Source organism: Salvelinus alpinus, chromosome 35 (genome assembly GCF_045679555.1).
Source record: "Salvelinus alpinus chromosome 35, SLU_Salpinus.1, whole genome shotgun sequence".
NCBI lineage: Eukaryota > Metazoa > Chordata > Actinopteri > Salmoniformes > Salmonidae > Salvelinus > Salvelinus alpinus.
This window is the reverse complement of record NC_092120.1, coordinates 8,035,401-8,055,791: the sequence shown is the minus strand read 5'-3', so window position 1 is coordinate 8,055,791 and position 20,391 is coordinate 8,035,401. Positions and strand designations below refer to the sequence as shown.

The following is a 20,391-nucleotide window of genomic DNA, read 5'->3' as shown; positions in this document are numbered from 1 at the left end:
CAGCCTAAATCAGGGCCAGACACAGGAAATGCACTTATCTAGATTGTGTGTGACAGACAGTTGCTCACTAAGACTGTATTTCAGCTTCCCCTTAATCAACTACTGCTGTTATTTATTGAAAACAGTTGAAAATTAGGAAAAAGGAAATGAGTCATGGTGTGCATACCAAATGGCCCCCTATTCCCTATAAAGTGCACTACTTTTGACCAGAGCCCTATGGGCCTGGTCAAAAGTAGTGCACTGTAAAGGGAATAGGGTGCCATTTTGTATGCCCATAGAGAATTTGGAAATGACCCAGTCTACCTTTAAATAATAATAATTCTTTATTATTATTATTTCATTATTTTGGGGAATTTACATTTTTAACAGGTTGTTTTATATTGCCTATGTGTTATTTTGTTTTGAAATCCAACAACATATTAATGTACTTTTGTTTGTTTTTCATTTTATTTTGTAAAGTTATTAACTAATGCAGAAATGGATGTACAGACATTTGGAGAGTTAGGGGGCTAGTCCTGAATTGGATTGTGAATCCCATACAGTAACTCCAACAACATTCAGTATCTTACAAGGTTTGGATTGAATCCACTGGGACTGATGTTGGTTTGCAGCAGCATGTGTGTTACAGTACAAAGAGTAAGTTAGGAGCGCCTCATCATGCATCTCAATGGGCTTTCTAACCTGAGGAAGGACTGCACCATTATCCTCTCCTCTTCCATGGCTGTACTCCTCCCTTCTCTCCTCCAACACTGTACCGCCCACTCTCTCTCTTTCTCTCTCTCTCCCCGTGTCTCTCTCTCGCGATCTCTCTCTCCCTGTGTCTCTCTCTCGCGATCTCTCTCTCCCATGTCTCTCTCGCTATCTCTCTCGTTCTCTCTCTCCCTGTGTCTCTTTCTCGCTATCTCTCTCTCTCTCTCTCTCTCTCTCTCTCTCTCTCTCTCTCTCTCTCTCTCTCCTGTGTCTCTCTCTCGCTATATCTCTCTCCCCGTGTCTCTCTCTCTCTCGCCCCATATGTCTCTCGCTCTCTCTCTTTCTCCCTCTTCTCCCTCCCCATTCAGCCCCATCCAACCATGTCTCTGTTCTCTCCCTTCATGTCTCGCAGCCATTTTCTCACCCTACCTCGATCCAGACGCTGTCAACCTAGCGATGATCATCAGAAGGAACCCAGGTAGACTCTTACCTGACAGTGCATGTTCCTCCCTCCATCACACCCTCCACTCCGCCCCCTGTCTGTCTGGTGGAAGCTGCTGGCCTATCAAGCTTCAAGCCTGCGTTGGTTTAATGTCAATGGCGCACAAACCTATCCACTTCACATCCCAAGCCAATGCCATTGACGACACAACGTGTGGTGTGGTGTGGTGTGGTGTGTGGTGTGGGCAGCCAGGTATATATTTCTGCCTTTCCAGACAAATATACTGTATATGCATAAGTGTAGTGTGTGGCCTTTTGTACTCAGTAGAATTAAACAGGTGGGCCACTCAATGGCCCATAGACTCTTAGAAAAAAAAGGTGCTATCTAGAAGCTAAAAGAGTTCTTCGGCTGTCCCCATAGGAGAACCCTTTGAAGAACACTTTTGGTTCCAGGTAGAACCCTTTTGGTCCCAGGTAGAACCCCTTTGGTTCCAGGTAGAACACTTTTTGGTTCCAGGTAGAACACTTTTGGTCCCAGGTAGAACCCTTTTGGTCCCAGGTAGAACCCTTTTGGTTCCAGGTAGAACCCTTTTGGTTCCAGGTAGAACCCTTTTTGGTTCCAGGTAGAACCCTTTTGGTTCCAGGTAGAACCCTTTACCCATTCTATATGGAACCAATAAGATACAGAATCAGGATCACTCCTCATTTGGGCACAGTTTCATCATTGATTACGTATCTTTATTGGTAGACAAATACATAGCCCGCTATTTGTTATCTTCGATTGTACCTTGAGATATACCTCAAAGAAACTAGCCTGTCAATAGTCTGAAATGGATGTCCTGTTGTTTTTTTCTGTTTGTGAAGAGTTGTCCAGCAGAGGTAGTTCCCCCTGCCCAGTGTTGTACCAGTGTATATGACAGTATATGAATCCTATATATCTGATATGCACTCCTTATGGTGGCTACCCATCCACAGCGGTCAAGGTGGATGTTGTGTTTGGATCAAACCACAAGAGAATAGTAGAGGTACAGAGAGTTGGTGCACCCCCATCAACTGTCCCCTTAACAGTCTACAGAGAGTTGGTGCGCCTCCATCAACTGTCCCCATAACAGTCTACAGAGAGTTGGTGCGCCCCCATCAACTGTCCCCTTAACAGTCTACAGAGTTGGTGCGCCCCCATTAACTGTCCCGTTAACAGTCTACAGAGTTGGTGCGCCCCCATCAACTGTCCTCTTAACAGTCTACAGAGTTGGTGCGCCCCCATCAACTGTCCCCATAACAGTCTACAGAGAGTTGGTGCGCCCCCATCAACTGTCCCCTTAACAGTCTACAGAGTTGGTGCGCCCCCATTAACTGTCCCCTTAACAGTCTACAGAGTTGGTGCGCCCCCATTAACTGTCCCCTTAACAGTCTACAGAGTTGGTGCGCCCCTATCAACTGTCCCTTTAACAGTCTACAGAGAGTTGGTGCGCCCCCATCAACTTTCCCCTTAACAGTCTACAGAGAGTTGGTGCGCCCCCATCAACTGTCCCCTTAACAGTCTACAGAGAGTTGGTGCACCCCCATTAACTGTCCCCTTAACAGTCTACAGAGAGTTGGTGCACCCCCATCAACTGTCCCCTTAACAGTCTACAGAGAGTTGGTGCGCCCCCATCAACTGTCCCCTTAACAGTCTACAGAGAGTTGGTGCACCCCCATCAACTGTCCCCTTTACAGTCTACAGAGAGTTGGTGCGCCCCCATCAACTGTCCCCTTTACAGTCTACAGAGAGTTGGTGCACCCCCATCAACTTTCCCCTTAACAGTCTACAGGGAGTTGGTGCGCTTCCATCAGTTGTCCCCAACTGTCCCCAGGGTCATGTGAAAAACAGGTTCCTTCCACAGGTTCATGACCTTCTCTCTCTCTCTGTCCCACCTGACCAACCTGGTATTAAGGTATTCTTAAAACAGACATTGACTCCCTCTGACCGCCCTCTTTTCGCCAGCCGCAACCACCGCATATCCAACATCAGTCGAGAAGAGGCTGTCAGGTTACTGCGCTCCACTAGGATGTCCCGAGCCCACTCAGAGGGCGCGTACTCCTCCTCTGCTTCCGTCGACTATGACTACAAGAGGTATTCACATTACAGTGTCTCTACGTATATATCCACAGTCAGACATTTTGTGGGTCTTTTTCTCTGTAGTCGTCTGTATGACATTAAAACATTTTCTATGTGATTGTAAAAGGTGATGAACCCCACGTGATATCCTGGGTGATATCTGGTTCTGGAGCATGTCATCACAGCTCTGCTCAAGTTGTGTACCAGACCCATAAACCACACAACTGCCTCCAATTACTGTGTAATATTGAGGCTGCTGCGAGCTCTCGTGTCTCGACATTGGTTGTGACACATGTATCGTACTCTGTTGCTGTTTTGTTGTCATGCCTACTAGTCTACCATCAGTGGTAAGATGACAAGTTGTGTTTGTGATCAGTGGTGTCCTGTTTGTATCTGGGTAAATAAAGACTGGCTCGTCATTGGTAGCTCTGATGATCAGCTCTGCAGGTAATACTGTATAAGGGCTGCATTGAACAAAAGGACACATGGCCTTTTGATGCTGCTGGTGGTAATGGGATGTTTACCTTTCCTTTATTAATGCATGGTTGTCTCTCTAACATTACCTCCACCATCTTGGATGGCCTGGAGTATTATTAACAGTGGTTAACTGTATGTCTGCAGTTTGATTTGATCTGGCCCTCTCTGTCTTCTTCAAACCATGTCATTTTCATTCTGATGAAGGCCAATATGGCCGATAGGTCAGTATCACATGAGTGAAGGATATTTTTAACATCTGAAGAAGGAGAACTGCCTAGCCATTTCTCCATGCTGACTCTGAGGGTCTGTCTGTTTCTCTTCTGTCCTGGATCTGACTGACTTTCTCTATGCTAAGTGTGCTAAGTATGGGAAGCTCAGCATTGCCCCATGCCCAGGCTGTGCCAGCCCTATGATGGCCTAGGTTCAGGCTCAGGTTCCCCCCAGGTGCGTGTGCCAGGCCCGATGTTGTGATGTGCCAGTTCAGCGGGCTGGGCAAAGCCGGGCACTCCCAAATTACGCCCTAGTCCTTATATAGTGCGCTACTTTTGACCAGAGTTCTATGGGCCCTGGTAAAATGTAGTGCACTAAATAGGGAATTGGGTGTAATTTGGAACGCAACGTCACACTCTCAGCACCCCCTGGAGAAATGCTGCAAATAGCTCCTCCTGGGCTCCCATCGCTGCCATCTGGCTGTCAGTCAAAAACGACACATCTTGCATTGTCTCTCCAGGAGAAAACAACGATGAGTCGTCAGAACTGAGGCAGCGCAACTGACTTTATTAAAGTGTCACAAAGTTTCCCTGAGCGAGGCCGCGGACCAGATAGCTTCACTCTCTCTGTCTGTAGATTGGGAGGGAGATGAATGGTTCTCACGTCCCATGGCAGTCACACAGTCACACAGTCACAGAGGAGAGGAGAATAGATGTCCCTTCCACTCCCATTCCAACTGTGTGCCTTCTCTTTCTGCTATAGTCAGAACGATTAGGAGAGAAACAGAGGGAGAGGGAGAGAGAGAAGGGGGAGAGAGAGACCGAGAGGGAGAGACAGAGAGAGAGAGAGACAGAGAGGGAGAATCAGAGAGCGAGGGGAGACAGAGAGGGAGAGACGGAGAGGGAGAGACAGAGAGAGAGGGAGAGACAGAGAGAGAGGGAGAGACAGAGAGAGAGGGAGAGTCAGAGAGAGACAGAGAGGGAGTCAAAGAGAGAGAGAAAGTGAGTGGAGTGGCTCAGAGCCCCGGGTGAGTCGCTGTGGCCCGTGCGGCCCCTGAGAACAGGTCCCTGCCAGCACAGTAGATCTAGACAGTGACCTTGGATAGACGCCATGCTTCTCACACTGTTGGCTGTAGAACTAGACTAAAGTATTTGACTGTGTCCCGAATGGCATCCTATTCCCTTTATAGTGGACTACTTTTGACCAGGGCCCATAGGGTTGAGATGGCAAGTCTATATTGAGGGGACCTCCTTTTGTAGCTACGTCAGTAGATGTATAGTTTTAGCAGGAGGAGTGCAGTGGTAAACAAGGTAATAACAGTGTAGATGTTACAGTAGCACCGGTGCTGTAGTCGATCTAACTAGACTTTTAATGTTTCTACTGTGCAACAAAGGTGTGCAAAGTATTATCAGAGTATTTACTAACCACACCAGAATTGGGCTGTTTGAGTTAATATTTTGACCGGGTTGAAATCCCAAGGGAATATGCTGAACGGTAGAGAGAGAGAGCTATGGTGAACTACAGTATCCATCCCAACACACCTCTAGTAAGTAACAAGTCGTTAGATTCCGACATCTCCTTTACTGTTCAAAGCCATCAGTCCCTGGACATAACGACCTGAGGATCGTAGACCACGAATGGTTATGATGATGGTCACCATCGTTAAAGTTCAGGCAATGTAAGGTCATTCACTGGCTAATGAAGTGGCTGTGTTGCAATTGGCTGGTCTACAACTGGAGTGACCGCTGTGTTGCAATTGGCTGGTGTAGAACAGGAAGCAGGAAGCATAGCCTCTGCTGGACAGCTTTTCACTCTAACATTTGCTATTTTACTGTGCTGCCACCGTGTCCTCAGTGTTTGGTGTTTGTTTTGGGCTTTGCAAATGCTGCTCATGTCAGATGATAATCCACATCTGGTTAAAATAAGGTATTTTTCTTCATGAGCATTTGCAATGACAATGATATGTCTAACTGATGTGACCTGATTTTCAGATATACACATGCTATTGAGAGGTAATGACACTGACTGCCTATGAAGACGCTTATGGAACAACACGATACAAAACAACAGAATATTCATGTTTTTATTGTACATAATGATACTGTGTAGATTTTCTGTGAAATGCATTTTATTCCATTTTATTTCCAAACTACTCAAAGTGCCAAAAATATATTTTATTTTTCCAACTAGATTTCAGTTACATTTTGCAATAGCAGGGCGGAGACAGCTTTCGGCGTGTACCTTGCAGGAGCATAGTAAGCTAGTAGGCTGAATGGAAACCAACCAACACATGCTAATCCACTATTCTCTCACATCTCACCCAGTGTCTTTCACTCACAGACAGATTCCAAAGGGCCTCCCACTCACTCACTCTGTCACCTACCACAGATGAGGGACACATTGTCCCCTGCCTGTCCCTGTCCCTCCCTGTCACACCTGCTATGACCTGTTCCTATGGGGCCCAGCCCATGCATGACTCTGCTGTATCATGTCACCTGGTCATCAGCAGCAGCTTCCTTCCCTTCTCTCAATAACGTGTTGCAGGAACCACGGAGCCGTTGATAGACATGTGTATCACAGCAGGTCCAGGTCAGCTGACCAGCGTCCCGCGCTAGAGCGCACCACCACCTCCCGCTCGCGGTCCACGGAGAGGCCCGACTCCGCCCTCATGAGGTCCATGCCGTCTTTACCCTCCGGACGCTCCGCCCCTCCCTCACCTGCCTTAACGAGGTGACCAGACAGACACATCTACAGGAGGCTGGTGTCACTTTAAATCAGACGACGGGCTCATTGTAATGGCTGGAATGGAATTCATGGATTGGAATCAAACACACGGGTTTGATGTGTTTCATACTTTTCCATTTCTGCCATTGCAGCCGTTACAATGAGCCCATCTTCCGATTTATCCTCCCACCAGCCTCCACTGCATAGCTACTGCCCCACCAATCCAAAGAATAACCAACAACCACCACCCACCCCTCTCTCTGCCTGTCTCACTGCAACCAACCACCACCCACCCAGCATCCAATCAGCATCCAGCCAGCTTACCACTTTATAATTTACTCCGCCCCCTCTCCTAAAGCAATGAATGATGCTGCATTTTCTTCCCCATCCCAGACTGGTAGTTGACTAGATAGTAACTCTTTTTGTTTTTGGAACACACTACTTATACACTACTTTGACTGAGTATAGTAGTGATGGATCACCATTGTGCTTTTCTTTCTTTACTAACATTACCTATTATTATCCTGTAATTACATTTTTTATTCCAGTTGTTTTTTTTCAAATCTTTTGTAGACCGTCAGATCGCATGGTCGCATTGGTCCACATTGGTCCACATTGAACGAACGCCCATGGGTGCTGTCCTCACTCTTTCCTTGCAGCTTGATGGGTCGAGTGAAACATGCGATTCATCACCTTTGTTGCAAAACTGATGCTACATTATCTCTAGCATGTCATGTGCCAAATGTCATTGTTTTGATGTGTTTTAGAGTTCACAAACTGGTAGCCGCTGACATGAATTAAAATGAACCCATATACCCTGCTTTGGCTTACACCAGATATGTAGAATTTATTCAAATTAGTCAGCAACCTACCAATTACAAATGAGCTTGATCATCTGTTATGTGCTTTTAATTAGAATAAGACACCAGTACTCCTCAATATTAGCCATTTTCAGGCAATAACTTTTAGTCAATAATGTTTAGCAAATTAAGTGATAATTCAAGCTACAGTATTAAATTGATGCATAGCCTGCCTTCAACACATATTGTCAGAATACAGATGTGTTTAGCAGACACACCTGCTCAACTGGCAGATGGTGTAAAAACATAATACAAGTCTTATGTGACAAAGAATATCTGTTGAGAATACGTTCAATACGATAGATTGAAAAAATATACTACAGAAAGTAAAAGGTAGTTAGTTATTAACTTGATCAGGTAATTGATCAGTTAATTGATCAGTTAATTGATCAGGTAATTGATCAGGTAATTGATCAGGTAATTGACCAGGTAAATGATCTGTTATGTGTCCAGCTTTCAGCGATCCAACAACATGGCAGCATCCCTGGTTGAGCATGGACATGATTGTACATGTCCAGTATATATGTGAACTGACATATATGTGTTTGATACAATTTTCTTCCCATGTTTGGTTCATTACCAACCCCAGTAGACAGTAGTAGTTTGTTTGTTTGATGTGTTGCTGTTTCTACAACCAGCCTGAAACCATCCTCTCCTCTTACATAACACAGCAAAGCACGCTGGGAAATGTAGTCCGTCTGCTTGTCCGGGGCCTTCCAACCAATCACAGGTCATCTCTGTGCCTGACCTCTGATCCTTGACTCACCCAGGTTGTACCATTTTGTGCCCCCCCCCGTAGGGCGAACCCCCGCAGCGGATCGGCCCAAACCAGCCCTACCAGTACCCCCTTGTCCGACAGGAGAGGCGGTCGGCAACTACCACAGCTTCCACCCACAGGGACCAAGGGCAGAAGTAAGTTCTCAGCTTATTTTTCATACCCAGCTCTGGGCCTCTCTGGTTGCTTTGGTTTGGTGACACCTTAAAGCTATTCTCCATTGGTCACTATGGTCACTTACTTTGGAACAGGTTTGACTTTGATTGAACATCTCTTTGTCAAAAGCAATTGTTTCTTGTTATTTGCTAGTCTTTAGCTGGGTATGGCACCTTGAGATATTGGTTATTTTGTGCCATTAACCTCTGAGTGGGAAAAGACTCATAGCAAGTTTAACAGATACTGCTGTCTGTTGGTTCTCTCTGGTCAGTTGCTCATGAACGACAGAGCTTGGCTCAGAATTCCTTGTTAAGCTGTGTCTTCTGTTTTAGTGAGTTGGTTGTGTGTTCTTATGGTCTCAGTACTCTATATGTTGTCCGTGTTAACCAGGGTGTCCTGTGGAAGGTTTACAACATGTATTGTCTCCTTGGTCAGTGATATTGGTGATGTTGTCTCTTCATAAACATTTTATATTTTTTATTTTAATATATCTACTCGGTTCCTTTTTTCCATTCCTTCCTCAGACGATGGAGAAGAAGGAACAGATCCTTGTGAAGGTCTGTAACATAGAGTGTAGGTTTGGTCTTTCACAGGAGGTGGGAGTTAGAGAACCCCCCTGTGAAAGACTGAATCTGTCCGCAACGGCAGGGACCAGGGTCCTGTTCAGTAGAGCACATCAAAACAAGATGTTTTACAACGGATAATGAGAATCTGTGTTCTTATTGGACAAGTTCAGAGAGAACCTCCCTGTTTCACTACGTTTCAAAAGGTTTCCTCCCTACTGAACAGCCCTGATTACAGTGGTCCACAGCACCCCCTGTCCTGCTCTATGTTGCAGGCTGTGTGTCTCTCACTCCCTGACTGTGACCAAGCAGTCCTGTGTCCTAGCTTAGCCTCCTAGTCTTCTTCTGGTTCCTACACTGGGTCAGTGTTGTCATCTAGCATCATAGCTTCCATGTTTGTCCGTTGTCATGAGGTCTACTGTAGTTTTGTGTTCTATGTTGAACAGTCCTCCGTTTCGTGTTATGACTTCAGAGTGCTCAGGTGAGACGTGTCACGGGGGGTTGTGGCGTGGATACGGTGCAGTAGACTATTTGTGTTTTAAACATGTGTGATTCCGTAACCAGTGTTGTTAGTAGTAAAGTAGTTTATCCAGAAACAAAGTAATACATGATTCACTTTTTATTGAGTCTGGGAAGGCTATAATGTAGTGCCCTTAACTCTCCCTGGTACAAGAGGTATAACTGAGCTGCATGCAGAGAGTTCAAGACTCTCTCCTTAATGAGGAATCAGAACTACTACAGACAGCGTGATCCTACTTCTCTTACTGAAGCTCTTCAGGGTCACAGACAGAATGACATCTTAAACCATTTGATTCTTCAGCACAAATGTATTGTTCTCGTTTCTCTCCCTAAAATGTTCTGACAGGTTGTAACAGAGCGTGTCACATGATGTAAGGGTGTGGTGATGGAAGAGAGGGGATGAGCCTGAGTTCTCTGGAGCTGCGCTGTGAATTGACAGATTAGCTGAGTGGTGATTGGAGGGAGCGGGCCACGGGAGAGAAGGAGAAGGGAGTGAGAGTGAGAGAGAGAGGGAGAAGAGCAGAGAAAGAAAGAGAGAGAGGGAGAAGGGAGCGGGAGAGAGAGCAGAAGGAGAGAGAGGGAGGGAGAAAGCAGAGCGAAAGAGAGAAAGCCTAGCCGGTGCTGAGAACTTGTCAAAGCACTCCCAGAACTCCTTCATCATTGTCAGAAACCATGAGCACTCCTCTCTCCTCCTCGTCTGCAGCCAGCCATCTCTCCTGCCCTCTCTCCTATCCCCCTTCCCGTCTCCCCATCTCTCCTTTGTCTGTCCTCTCTCGCCCTCTGTCCCCATCTCTCTCCTCTCCCCCTACCCCTCTCCCCCTCTATCCTCTGTCCCTCCTCTCTCTCTCCCTCTGTCCCCATCTCTCTCCTCTCCCCCTTCCCCTCCCTCTTTCTCCCTCCGTCCCCACCTCCCCATTCCTGTCTCCCTGTCTCTATCCTCTGTTTCTCTCCTCTCCCCCCTCCCGTTTCTCCCCGTCTCTCCCCTTCCCTGTCCCCTATCTCTCTCCCCTCTCTGTGATGGGGTAATGGCAGCGGGTGGGAAAAGGGGGGAGGCATTCTAATGTATTGATCCGACCCTGGGCTGACGCTCACACAGAGCCCTGCAGCGTGACACAGCCAGGACTTATCTAATCATGGCACTAATGCTGCTGCTGCTGCTGCATGTGGTACTGATCCATAGAGGCCAGGGGACTGGGGGTGGGCTGGGCTGGGCTGGCCTGACTGGGATTCAAATAGGAGGCTTGTTTGAAATGTTGAGGTAACAGAAATCAAGGCAGAACAGGGAATGTGTATCCAGTCAGGTGTGTGTGATTGTAACTTTGTGTTCCCGACCTAGACAAATGATCCAGTTAGATTTGTATTTATTTAACGTTTTTGTTTAACCAGGAATTCCCATTGAGCTCAGAATAGCTCTTTTACAAGGTAGACCTGGACCTAGATGTTGTGATATAGTATCTGTGGTAACTCCTGTTGAACCGTCCTGCCATGCTTTTATTGTTCCTTTATGTGTACAGGGAAGTCAACATTCAGACCTGAACTAGCTTTGACGACTTTAGCCACAAACTAAGTGATATCTAATCAGCCCCTGTTCCTGTTGTTATCTATCTGTCTCTACTACGACCCCGACCGCTCAGGGGGAACATGGGAGGAGCTAGAGCGGCCTACTGGTGACCTTTGCCCTCTAGAGCAGTACGAGGGAGAGCCAGGTGTGTCTATCTACTGGTGTGTCTCAGAGCAGACTGAGCCTTAAGACTTCCTCGTTCACCTCTGTCACCTTCATGTATGTGCCTCTCTGCTGAGAACTCCACGCCAGATCTGGGTACAATACATGATGTACTTAAGCTGCACTTTATTTAGTTTGCCTGGTACCATAGAAACCAATGGAATAGTCCTAGAACACGGCAAACTTAAATTTGACCTTGCCTGGTCCACACAGCCTGTACTGGATGGACTATGATGCTGTACCATCTTTATAAGCCCTACAGCCGTTCTGCCCCTCAGCCAAAACCCTTCAAATGTGATCATTTGTTGAGCCAGTATTGTATGAATGTACTGGCTTGAATGAGAGTGTCCAGGGTTGTGTTGGCAGGAGCTGGAGTTTCCCACAGGTCTCTCTTCCTAGTTCCTCCTCACCCATCTGTCTGTTCATTCATTCAGTTAAGTCTTCTGTCTGATAGTAGTAGAATATCTTGGTCATGAAACATGCGGTATACTTCTTGGGTTTTCATATTTGTATGCGTTTGGTCTGTGTGTTGTGCTTGCGTACGTGTGTTCTTACAAGTGTGCGGGCGTGCAAAGACAAACACGTGGGTGCGTGTGTGGTCGTGCGTGTGTGTGTGGTCGTGCGTGTGTGTGTGTGTGTGTGTGTGTGTGTGTGTGTGTGTGTGTGTGTGTGTGTGTGTGTGTGTGTGTGTGTGTGTGTGTGTGTGTGTCGTGTGTGTGTGTGTGTGTGTGTGTGTGTGTGTGTGTGTGTGGTCGTGTGTGTGTGTGGTCGTGTGTGTGTGCGCGCATGCCTCTGTGCATGCATCCGTGTTCCATGATCTCATAAAGCTCCATCTGTGTCCCACTACCGTTCAGACTGTGAAGACAGGCCTCAGCCAGGCCCACCTGTGAATGGACGGAAAGGCAAGTGCACTCAGGAGTGTGCCATTGTGGTGGTGTGTCCTCAATAGTGCCCTCAGGGGTGTGTCAGTGCTGTGGGACTCTGCATGCCAGTTAGAGCTTCCATAGTTAATTTAGTCGACTTTCTTCCGTGTTTCTCTCTCTCTTTTATCCACATTTCATATTTTCTGAGATGATGAATGTGATTGATTAGATTTGGGTTGATTTGCTGTGTTTAACTAACCGCAGGAGTGGAGGTTGGGTGAGTGTGTGGTGATGATAACGATGATGATCTTCATCATTATGACGATGATGATAATGAGGGTGAGACTGATGCTAATATAACAGAGTTTTGTCTCCCTGAGCTCATATAGTCGTGCGTGCCCCAGCCCCATCACAACCACAAACGACTAATCTACTCTGCCCTTTAATTGAAGGGGTTGAGAATCAATGTTCAGCTCTCTATCCCCATGTCACAACCACACAATTCAATAGAACAGTATTAGTTAAATATACTGTATAGCTCCATGGTCAAATCTGCCGTTTGGAATTAAAGATAATTTAAATTAGACATGTAAGATTTCGTGCTTCAGTCAAAGTGGCAGTTATTGAAATTGAAGTAAATCTAGTGGAGGAAAAGGGATGCATGCTGGGATTGCAGTTTGAAGAGTTTAAGTTGAACCAGTTACCTTAGACACAACATTCATGCAACTGGTTGTTGGTCGCTAGTAGATGTTGCAATTGAAATGCTAAATGTCATTAAACTGTCGATAACAGCTTGTAAATATCATCCTTGATAATGTGCCAACAACAGATGTACAGATATGCTGTATTCATTTGATCACTCTGTTGTCACAGATCATTTCCTTGCACAGCAGGAAATACAAATTGTAGTCTATTCAAGGTTTAAAAAGGCTTCTAAAGTTTGTAATTTCCACTTGAAAATGTCAGACTTGATTTGACCTAATGAAAGATGTGTCAACCCCTACAGAAATGTCCATTAATTGTAATCCTCTTAATCATTTACATTTCCTGTTGCTGCAGAATTATTTTCCTGCTGTGAGAAGCAGGGTCAAATTAAGATAGTCCATCAATTCAGAAGACCATTACCACTACTGACCAGCAGATGGAGCAGAATTCATAATTTTTAGTAAGGAGCTGTCCATGATTGAAGTGCTGAACCTGGCTGCCTTTCTCTGTTGCGACCTCGTTTCACAATAAAGACACACAGGCAAACACGGTCTACATATTAATGATAATGAAACAGATGAATTAAAACAACTGTATTTTTCTTTTACCTATCCTGTAGATTTTTAACAACATTGTTTTGCTCCTAATACCCATTCAATGTATCCCATCCATAAAAATAAAATTATTAAATAATATATATATGTTGATTCCTCCCATGCCCATGCCCCGGTACCCATGATCCATATAATGGGTTGTGAGTGTTGACCATATAGCTGACCATAACCCTCTTCACAACAGGATGAACTGTGTTCTCTCCCCGGTGACTGTCAGTGAGGTATCTTAGGGTTTTCCTGAGTGCAGCACCATTAATGGAGAGAGAGAGAGTTATAGACATTTGGCAACTGTTTGATTACACCTCATGATGAATCTTGATGGAATCCATCCCACATGTTTAAATAGGAAAGGTTAATTCAATTCAAAAAGCTTTATTGCCACAAATGTACACAAGACAAAAAAAGTATCTTTGACAGGAACACTGTTTGTTGTTGTTTGCTGATGAAAGAAGCTCCATGCCCCTCTACTGTGAGTGTTGTCAACAGCTCCTCTGTCTGTCTGTCTGTCTGTCTGTCTGTCTGTCTGTCTGTCTGTCTGTCTGTCTGTCTGTCTGTCTGTCTGTCTGTCTGTCTGTCTGTCTGTCTGTCGTTCTGTCGTTCTGTCTGTCTGTTCTGTCGTTCTGTCTGTCTGTCTCTCCCTGCCCTGCCTCAGAGGTGACATGGGAGGACCAGCAGAAAGGCCTCAATGGTTCTCTTTCTGACGGAGGAACACAGCCAGGTTTGTCTTGGGCTGCGGTCCCAAATTGCACCCTATTTCCTACAGTATGTAGTGTACTACTTTTGACCAGGGCCCATAGAGCACTGGTTAAAAGTACTGCACTATACAGGGAATAGTGTGCCATTTGGGACACACACTTGGAGTGGAGACCTGATGACTTTAACCTAATCTTGGCCCCTGGGGGCCCCTCACTGTGATTATCCTTATCCAACGGTCACAGAGGCTCTGACCTCTGTCCTTCTCCTCTCTGTGATGTGCAGTGATGCAGTGTAGCATGAGAGTGTTTGGTTTGGTAAGTGGTTTGCTGAGTTTGTTTTGTGGTCGGGTCTCTGAAAACTATGACATTTTAGTTTCTTTTAAACATGTCTAATTAATCTCCATAACTTATGGTTTCTGGTCTGGGCTGTAGATTTACATGTAAAAGAGTGTTGCCAGGCAAATCAGCTGTGAATGTTTAGAGATATTGTTTCTCAATTATCTTGTTGAGTATCCATGGAAACACGTATGTAAATCTCCAGGTATGGAAGAATTACATGTAGATCAATTATGAACCCTTATGATGTGACTGAGTGGGCGTGTGGGACGGACTTCTGGAAGAGCTGCGTCAATGGAAATGATATATAGGCCTTCTGGAGACAATGAACTTGATTGAAGATCATTTTGAGGTAGATGAGATGAACATCACTGAAAGTGTTATCCATGATCATAGTCATTAGAGCTTCTCTTACTGCTGAATGAAAGTAGACCGGCTCTAACTGATACATCATGAATCCATTAGCTAACACCTTGATAAAATGCACCATGCCACCAGGACACTGGGACACATTGGAACTAAGAGTTGCATACTGACTGTTTTGCTTGGTGTAGTTTCCTAGTTATCACCAGTTTGCTTGCCATGTATTGTAGTGTTGTGTTGTGGTCTTTATTGAACTGTAGCTCAGTGCGTGCGGTAGTTAACGACTTCAGCTTTAATGAAGCTTCAATGTTAGTCTATCTCTCTGTCTCTCTCTATCTCTCTCTTGGTCTCTCTCTCTCTGTCTCTCTCTATCTCTCTCTTGGTCTCTCTCTCTCTGTCTCTCTATCTGTCTCTCTCTCTGTCTCTGTCTCTCTCTGTCTCTGTCTCTGTCTCTCTCTCTGTCTCTGTCTCTCTCTCTGTCTCTCTGTCTCTGTCTCTGTCTCTGTCTCTGTCTCTGTCTCTCTCTCTGTCTCTGTCTCTGTCTCTGTCTCTGTCTCTGTCTCTCTCTCTGTCTCTGTCTCTATCTCTCTCTGTGTCTCTCTCTCTGTCTCTGTCTGTCTCTCTCTCTCTCTCTCTGTCTGTCTCTCTCTCTCTCTCTCTCTCTCTCTCTCTCTCTCTCTCTCTCTCTCTCTCTCTCTGTCTCTCTCTGTTTCTCTGTCTCTGTCTCTGTCTCTCTTTCTCTCTCTCTGTCTCTTTCTTGCTATCTCTCTATGTCTCTCTTGCTATCTCTCTCTGTCTCTCTCGCTATCTCTGTCTCTCTCTCTCTGTCTCTGTCTCTCTCTGTCTCTCTCTCTCTCTCTCTCTCTCTCTCTCTCTCTCTCTCTGTCTCTCTCGCTATCTCTGTCTCTCTCTGTCTCTGTCTCTCTCTCTCTGTCTCTGCCTCCCTCTCCCTGTCACTCTCTCTCTCTCTCTCTCTCTCTCTCTCTCTCTCTCTCTCTCTCTCTCTCTCTCTCTCTCTCTCTCTCTCTCTCTCTCTATCTCTCTCTCTGTCCCTGTCTCTCTCTCCCTGTCTCTCTCTCTCTCTCTCTCTCTCCCTGTCTCTCTCTCTGTCTCTCTCTCTCTGTAGTGCACAGATTATGATACACCCACTACTCTGTGAAAGCATGACATGTGACTGTAGCAATATGCTGAAATCAATGAATATGTTTTCTGCTGAAGCCATCATGATTCATCGATGATTCATAGAATGTTTGCAGTCATACTGTCAGAGGTATTGTACAACTCTGTGGGTCAGTATGCTCATACTGTCAGATTGTACAACTCAACTCTGTGGCTCAGAATGCTCATGCTGTCAGGTGATGACTCTTTGACCCCTTTCATCAAGCACTGGTCAGTGTTTGGACAATATGACTCAAGATGAACAAAACAAGGATGATTATTTGATGACTATCTATATTTTTTTTACATAATCTTACTATTCCGTTAGTCAGCGCCTCGCCAAAATGTTTGGGTGTGCGTCAACTAATGCATTTTACTGGATTGGTGATTATTTAAACAGAGTTTATTTGTGTTATGTAAGGTACGCCATTGATGAGTTCACCTAGGACTTTTACCATGCTGTTGTACCATGCTGTTGTAGCATGCTTTTGATGACAAGCATTGACCTACAACTTATACCATGCTGTTGATGACGAGCCAAAAATTGCCTGCTCGCTTTGTTCAGCTACAGCGGGTATCTCTTGACTTGACAATGAGGTGAGTTGAGTTGGCACGGTGGTGTGATCAGATCAAAGCTGAATAAGGCAGATGTCTCACAGTGTTGTTTTATTCATGCCTCTCTTAATTATTCAACATAATGAAGACGTAATTGACCTAACTGCTGATGTTGACTACAGTGCATTACACATTAAGGCCAATAATCAGAGTCTCGTCACCTGGCCTGACACAACGGCTCGGTCCCACATGGCACCCTATTCACTACAGTGGCTTGCGAAAGTATTCACCCCCCCTTGGCATTTTTCCTATTTTGTTGCCTTACAACCTGGAATTAAAATAGATTTTTTGGGGGTTTTGCATCATTTGATTTACACAACATGCCTACCACTTTAAAGATGCAAAATATATTTTATCGTGAAACAAACAAGAAATATGACAAAAAACAGAAAACTTGAGTGTGCATAACTATTCACTCCCCCAAAGTCAATACTTTGTAGAGCCACCTTTTGCAGCAATTACAGCTGCAAGTCTCTTGGGGTATGTCTCTATCAGAGAATCCAAGATGGCGTAGCAGTCGGATGTGTCTTTGTCCTGTCTTGTCCCGTGTAAATAGTATTCGTATTTTTCGTATACATTTCGTATTTATTTTAATTTCACTTTCCATCTAGGAACTGAATATACATTCCTACATTCCGCCTCACCCAATGTGGTACGGACCTGCTATTTTTTATATACTTTAGAACCGTAACCACAATCAGAAGCTAGCCAGATAACTAGCTACTAGCTAGTAGTCAGTTAGCCACTGCCGCGGTCTTCGCCCTTAACTCGGACACAGCCAGCTTCAATACCGGGCCGATACCTGCCAGTCTGCAAGCGCGATATCAACCCAGAACATATAGGACTGCTTTTTCTCTACCACATCACCGGATTCCTGACGCAAGCTCTGGACAATTACACCGTATTATCACAGCTAGCTAGCTGCAACCGAGTGGCTACTACTGGCTAACACCTCTGTCCCGAAGCAAGCACCAGTTAGCCTTGAGCTAGCCTCGAGCTAGGCCCATCTGCCGGCTAGCTGCAGCGCGATATCAACCCAGAGCATATAGGAATGCTTTTTCTCTACCACATCACCGGATTCCTGACGCAAGCTCTGGACAATTACACCATATCATCACAGCTAGCTAGCTGCAACCGAGTGGCTACTACTGGCTAACACCTCTGTCCCGAAGCAAGCACCAGTTAGCCTTGAGCTAGCCTCGAGCTAGGCCCATCTGCCGGCTAGCTGCAAGCGCGATATCAACCCAGAGCATATAGGACTGCTTTTTCTCTACCACATCACCGGATTCCTGACGCAAGCTCTGGACAATTACACCGTATCATCACAGCTAGCTAGCTGCAACCGAGTGGCTACTACTGGCTAACACCTCTGTCCCGAAGCAAGCACCAGTTAGCCTTGAGCTAGCCTCGAGCTAGGCCCATCTGCCGGCTAGCTGAAGAGCTAGTGCCACTGCCACTGCCACGAAGCTAGCACCAGTTAGCAAACACTATTCTACAATTCACAACCTCTCTTTCGCCATCGCCATCTGGCTTGGATTCTCTGTCGACACAACCACGTCTGAGCAGACCCCCTCCGTCTGAGCAGACCACCCCCCGGGCTACTAACTTTACACGCCGCGTGCTAGCTTAGTGGAGGCCTCCTCTGCTCCATCTACGGCTGCCCCCTGGACACTATGATCACTTGGCTACATAGCTGATGCATGCTTGACTGTCCATTAATTCACGGTACTCCATTCTGTTTATTTGTGTCTTATCTGTCGGCTCTGTGCTTTAACTCAGGATCTGTGTGTAGTTAATCCGACCCTCTCTGCCTAGTCATCGCCATTTTTACCTGTTGTTGCTGTGTCAGACTAGCACCCTGTTATTGCTGCTGTTATCTTACCTGTTGTTTTAGCTAGCTCTCCCAATCAAGACCTGCAATCACTTTATGCCTTATTGTATGTCTCTCTCAAATATCAATATGCCTTGCATACTGTTGTTCAGGCTAGTTTTCATTGTCATTGTTTTGGTTTGCAATGGACCCTGTAGTTCCACTCTCCGTACCTCTGATACCCCCTTTGTCCCACCCCCCACACATGCGGTGACCTCACCCATTGAGACCAGCATGTCCAGAGATACAACCTCTCTTATCATCACCCAGTGCCTGGGCTTGCCTCCGCTGTACCCGCGCCCCTCCATACCCCTGTCTGCACATTATGCCCAGAATCTATTCTACCACGCCCATAAATCTGCTCCTTTTATTCTTTGTCCCCAACGCTCTAGGCGACCAGTTTTGATAGCCTTTAGCCGCACCCTCATCCTACTACTCCTCTGTTCCTCGGGTGATGTGGAGGTAAACCCAGGCCCTGCATGTCCCCAGTCACCCTCATTTGTTGACTTCTGCGATCGAAAAAGCCTTGGCCTCATGCATGTCAACATCAGAAGCCTCCTCCCTAAGTTTGCCTTACTCACCGCTTTAGCACACTCTGCCAATCCTGATGTCCTTGCCGTGTCCGAATCCTGGCTTAGGAAGGCCACCAAAAATTCTGAGATTTCCATACCCAACTATAACACTTTCCGTCAAGATAGAACTGCCAAAGGGGGAGGAGTTGCAATCTACTGCAGAGATAGCCTGCAAAGTTCTGTCATACTTTCCAGGTCTATGCCCAAACAGTTCGAACTTCTAATTTTAAAAATTAATCTCTCCAGAAATAAGTCTCTCACTGTTGCCGCCTGCTACCGACCCCCCTCAGCTCCCAGCTGTGCCCTGGACACCATCTGTGAATTGATCGCTCCCCATCTAGCTTCAGAGTTTGTTCTGTTAGGTGACCTAAACTGGGATATGCTTAACACCCCGGCAGTCCTACAATCCAAGCTTGATGCCCTCAATCTCACACAAATCATCAAGGAACCCACCAGGTACAACCCTAAATCCGTAAACATGGGCACCCTAATAGACATTATCCTGACCAACCTGCCCTCCAAATACACCTCTGCTGTCTTCAATCAAGATCTCAGCGATCACTGCCTCATTGCCTGTATCCGCCACGGGTCTGCGGTCAAACGACCACCCCTCATCACTGTCAAACGCTCCCTAAAACACTTCTGCGAGCAGGCCTTTCTAATCGACCTGGCCCGGGTACCCTGGAAGGATATTGACCTCATCCCGTCAGTTGAGGATGCCTGGTCATTCTTTAAATGTTACTTCCTCACCATATTAGACAAGCATGCTCCGTTCAAAAAATGCAGAACCAAGAACAGATATAGCCCTTGGTTCACTCCAGACCTGACTGCCCTCGACCAGCACAAAAACATCCTGTGGCGAACTGCAATAGCATCGAAGAGCCCCCGCGATATGCAACTGTTCAGGGAAGTCAGGAACCAATACACGCAGTCAGTCAGGAAAGCAAAGGCCAGCTTTTTCAAGCAGAAATTCGCATCCTGTAGCTCTAACTCCAAAAAGTTCTGGGATACTGTAAAGTCCATGGAGAACAAGAGCACCTCCTCCCAGCTGCCCACTGCACTGAGGCTAGGTAACACGGTCACCACCGATAAATCCGTGATAATCGAAGACTTCAACAAGCATTTCTCAATGGCTGGCCATGCCTTCTTCCTGGCGACTCCAACCTTGGCCAACAGCCCCGCCCCCCCCGCTGCTACTCGCCCAAGCCTCCCCAGCTTCTCCTTTACCCAAATCCAGATAGCAGATGTTCTGAAAGAGCTGGAAAACCTGGACCCATACAAATCAGCTGGGCTTGACAATCTGGACCCCCTATTTCTGAAACTGTCCGCCGCCATTGTCGCACCCCCTATTACCAGCCTGTTCA

The 20,391-nt window shown here is 46.2% G+C and overlaps 1 protein-coding gene across 16 annotated transcripts in view; it reads left to right on the top strand.

Annotated features, from left to right (window-relative positions):
• rims2a (regulating synaptic membrane exocytosis 2a) overlaps positions 1-20,391 on the top strand; it is a 226,129-nt gene that overhangs the window by 152,525 nt on the left and 53,213 nt on the right. For 12 of the 16 annotated variants that reach the window (XM_071384233.1, XM_071384236.1, XM_071384235.1 and 9 more), the window contains 3 exons: positions 3,116-3,244; positions 6,461-6,646; positions 8,300-8,412. In XM_071384233.1, coding sequence (XP_071240334.1) covers positions 3,116-3,244; positions 6,461-6,646; positions 8,300-8,412 — 428 coding nt within the window. The remainder of the gene's footprint in view (positions 1-3,115; positions 3,245-6,460; positions 6,647-8,299; positions 8,413-20,391) is intronic. The other 4 variants (XM_071384238.1, XM_071384239.1, XM_071384245.1 and 1 more) reach the window with 2 other exon arrangements.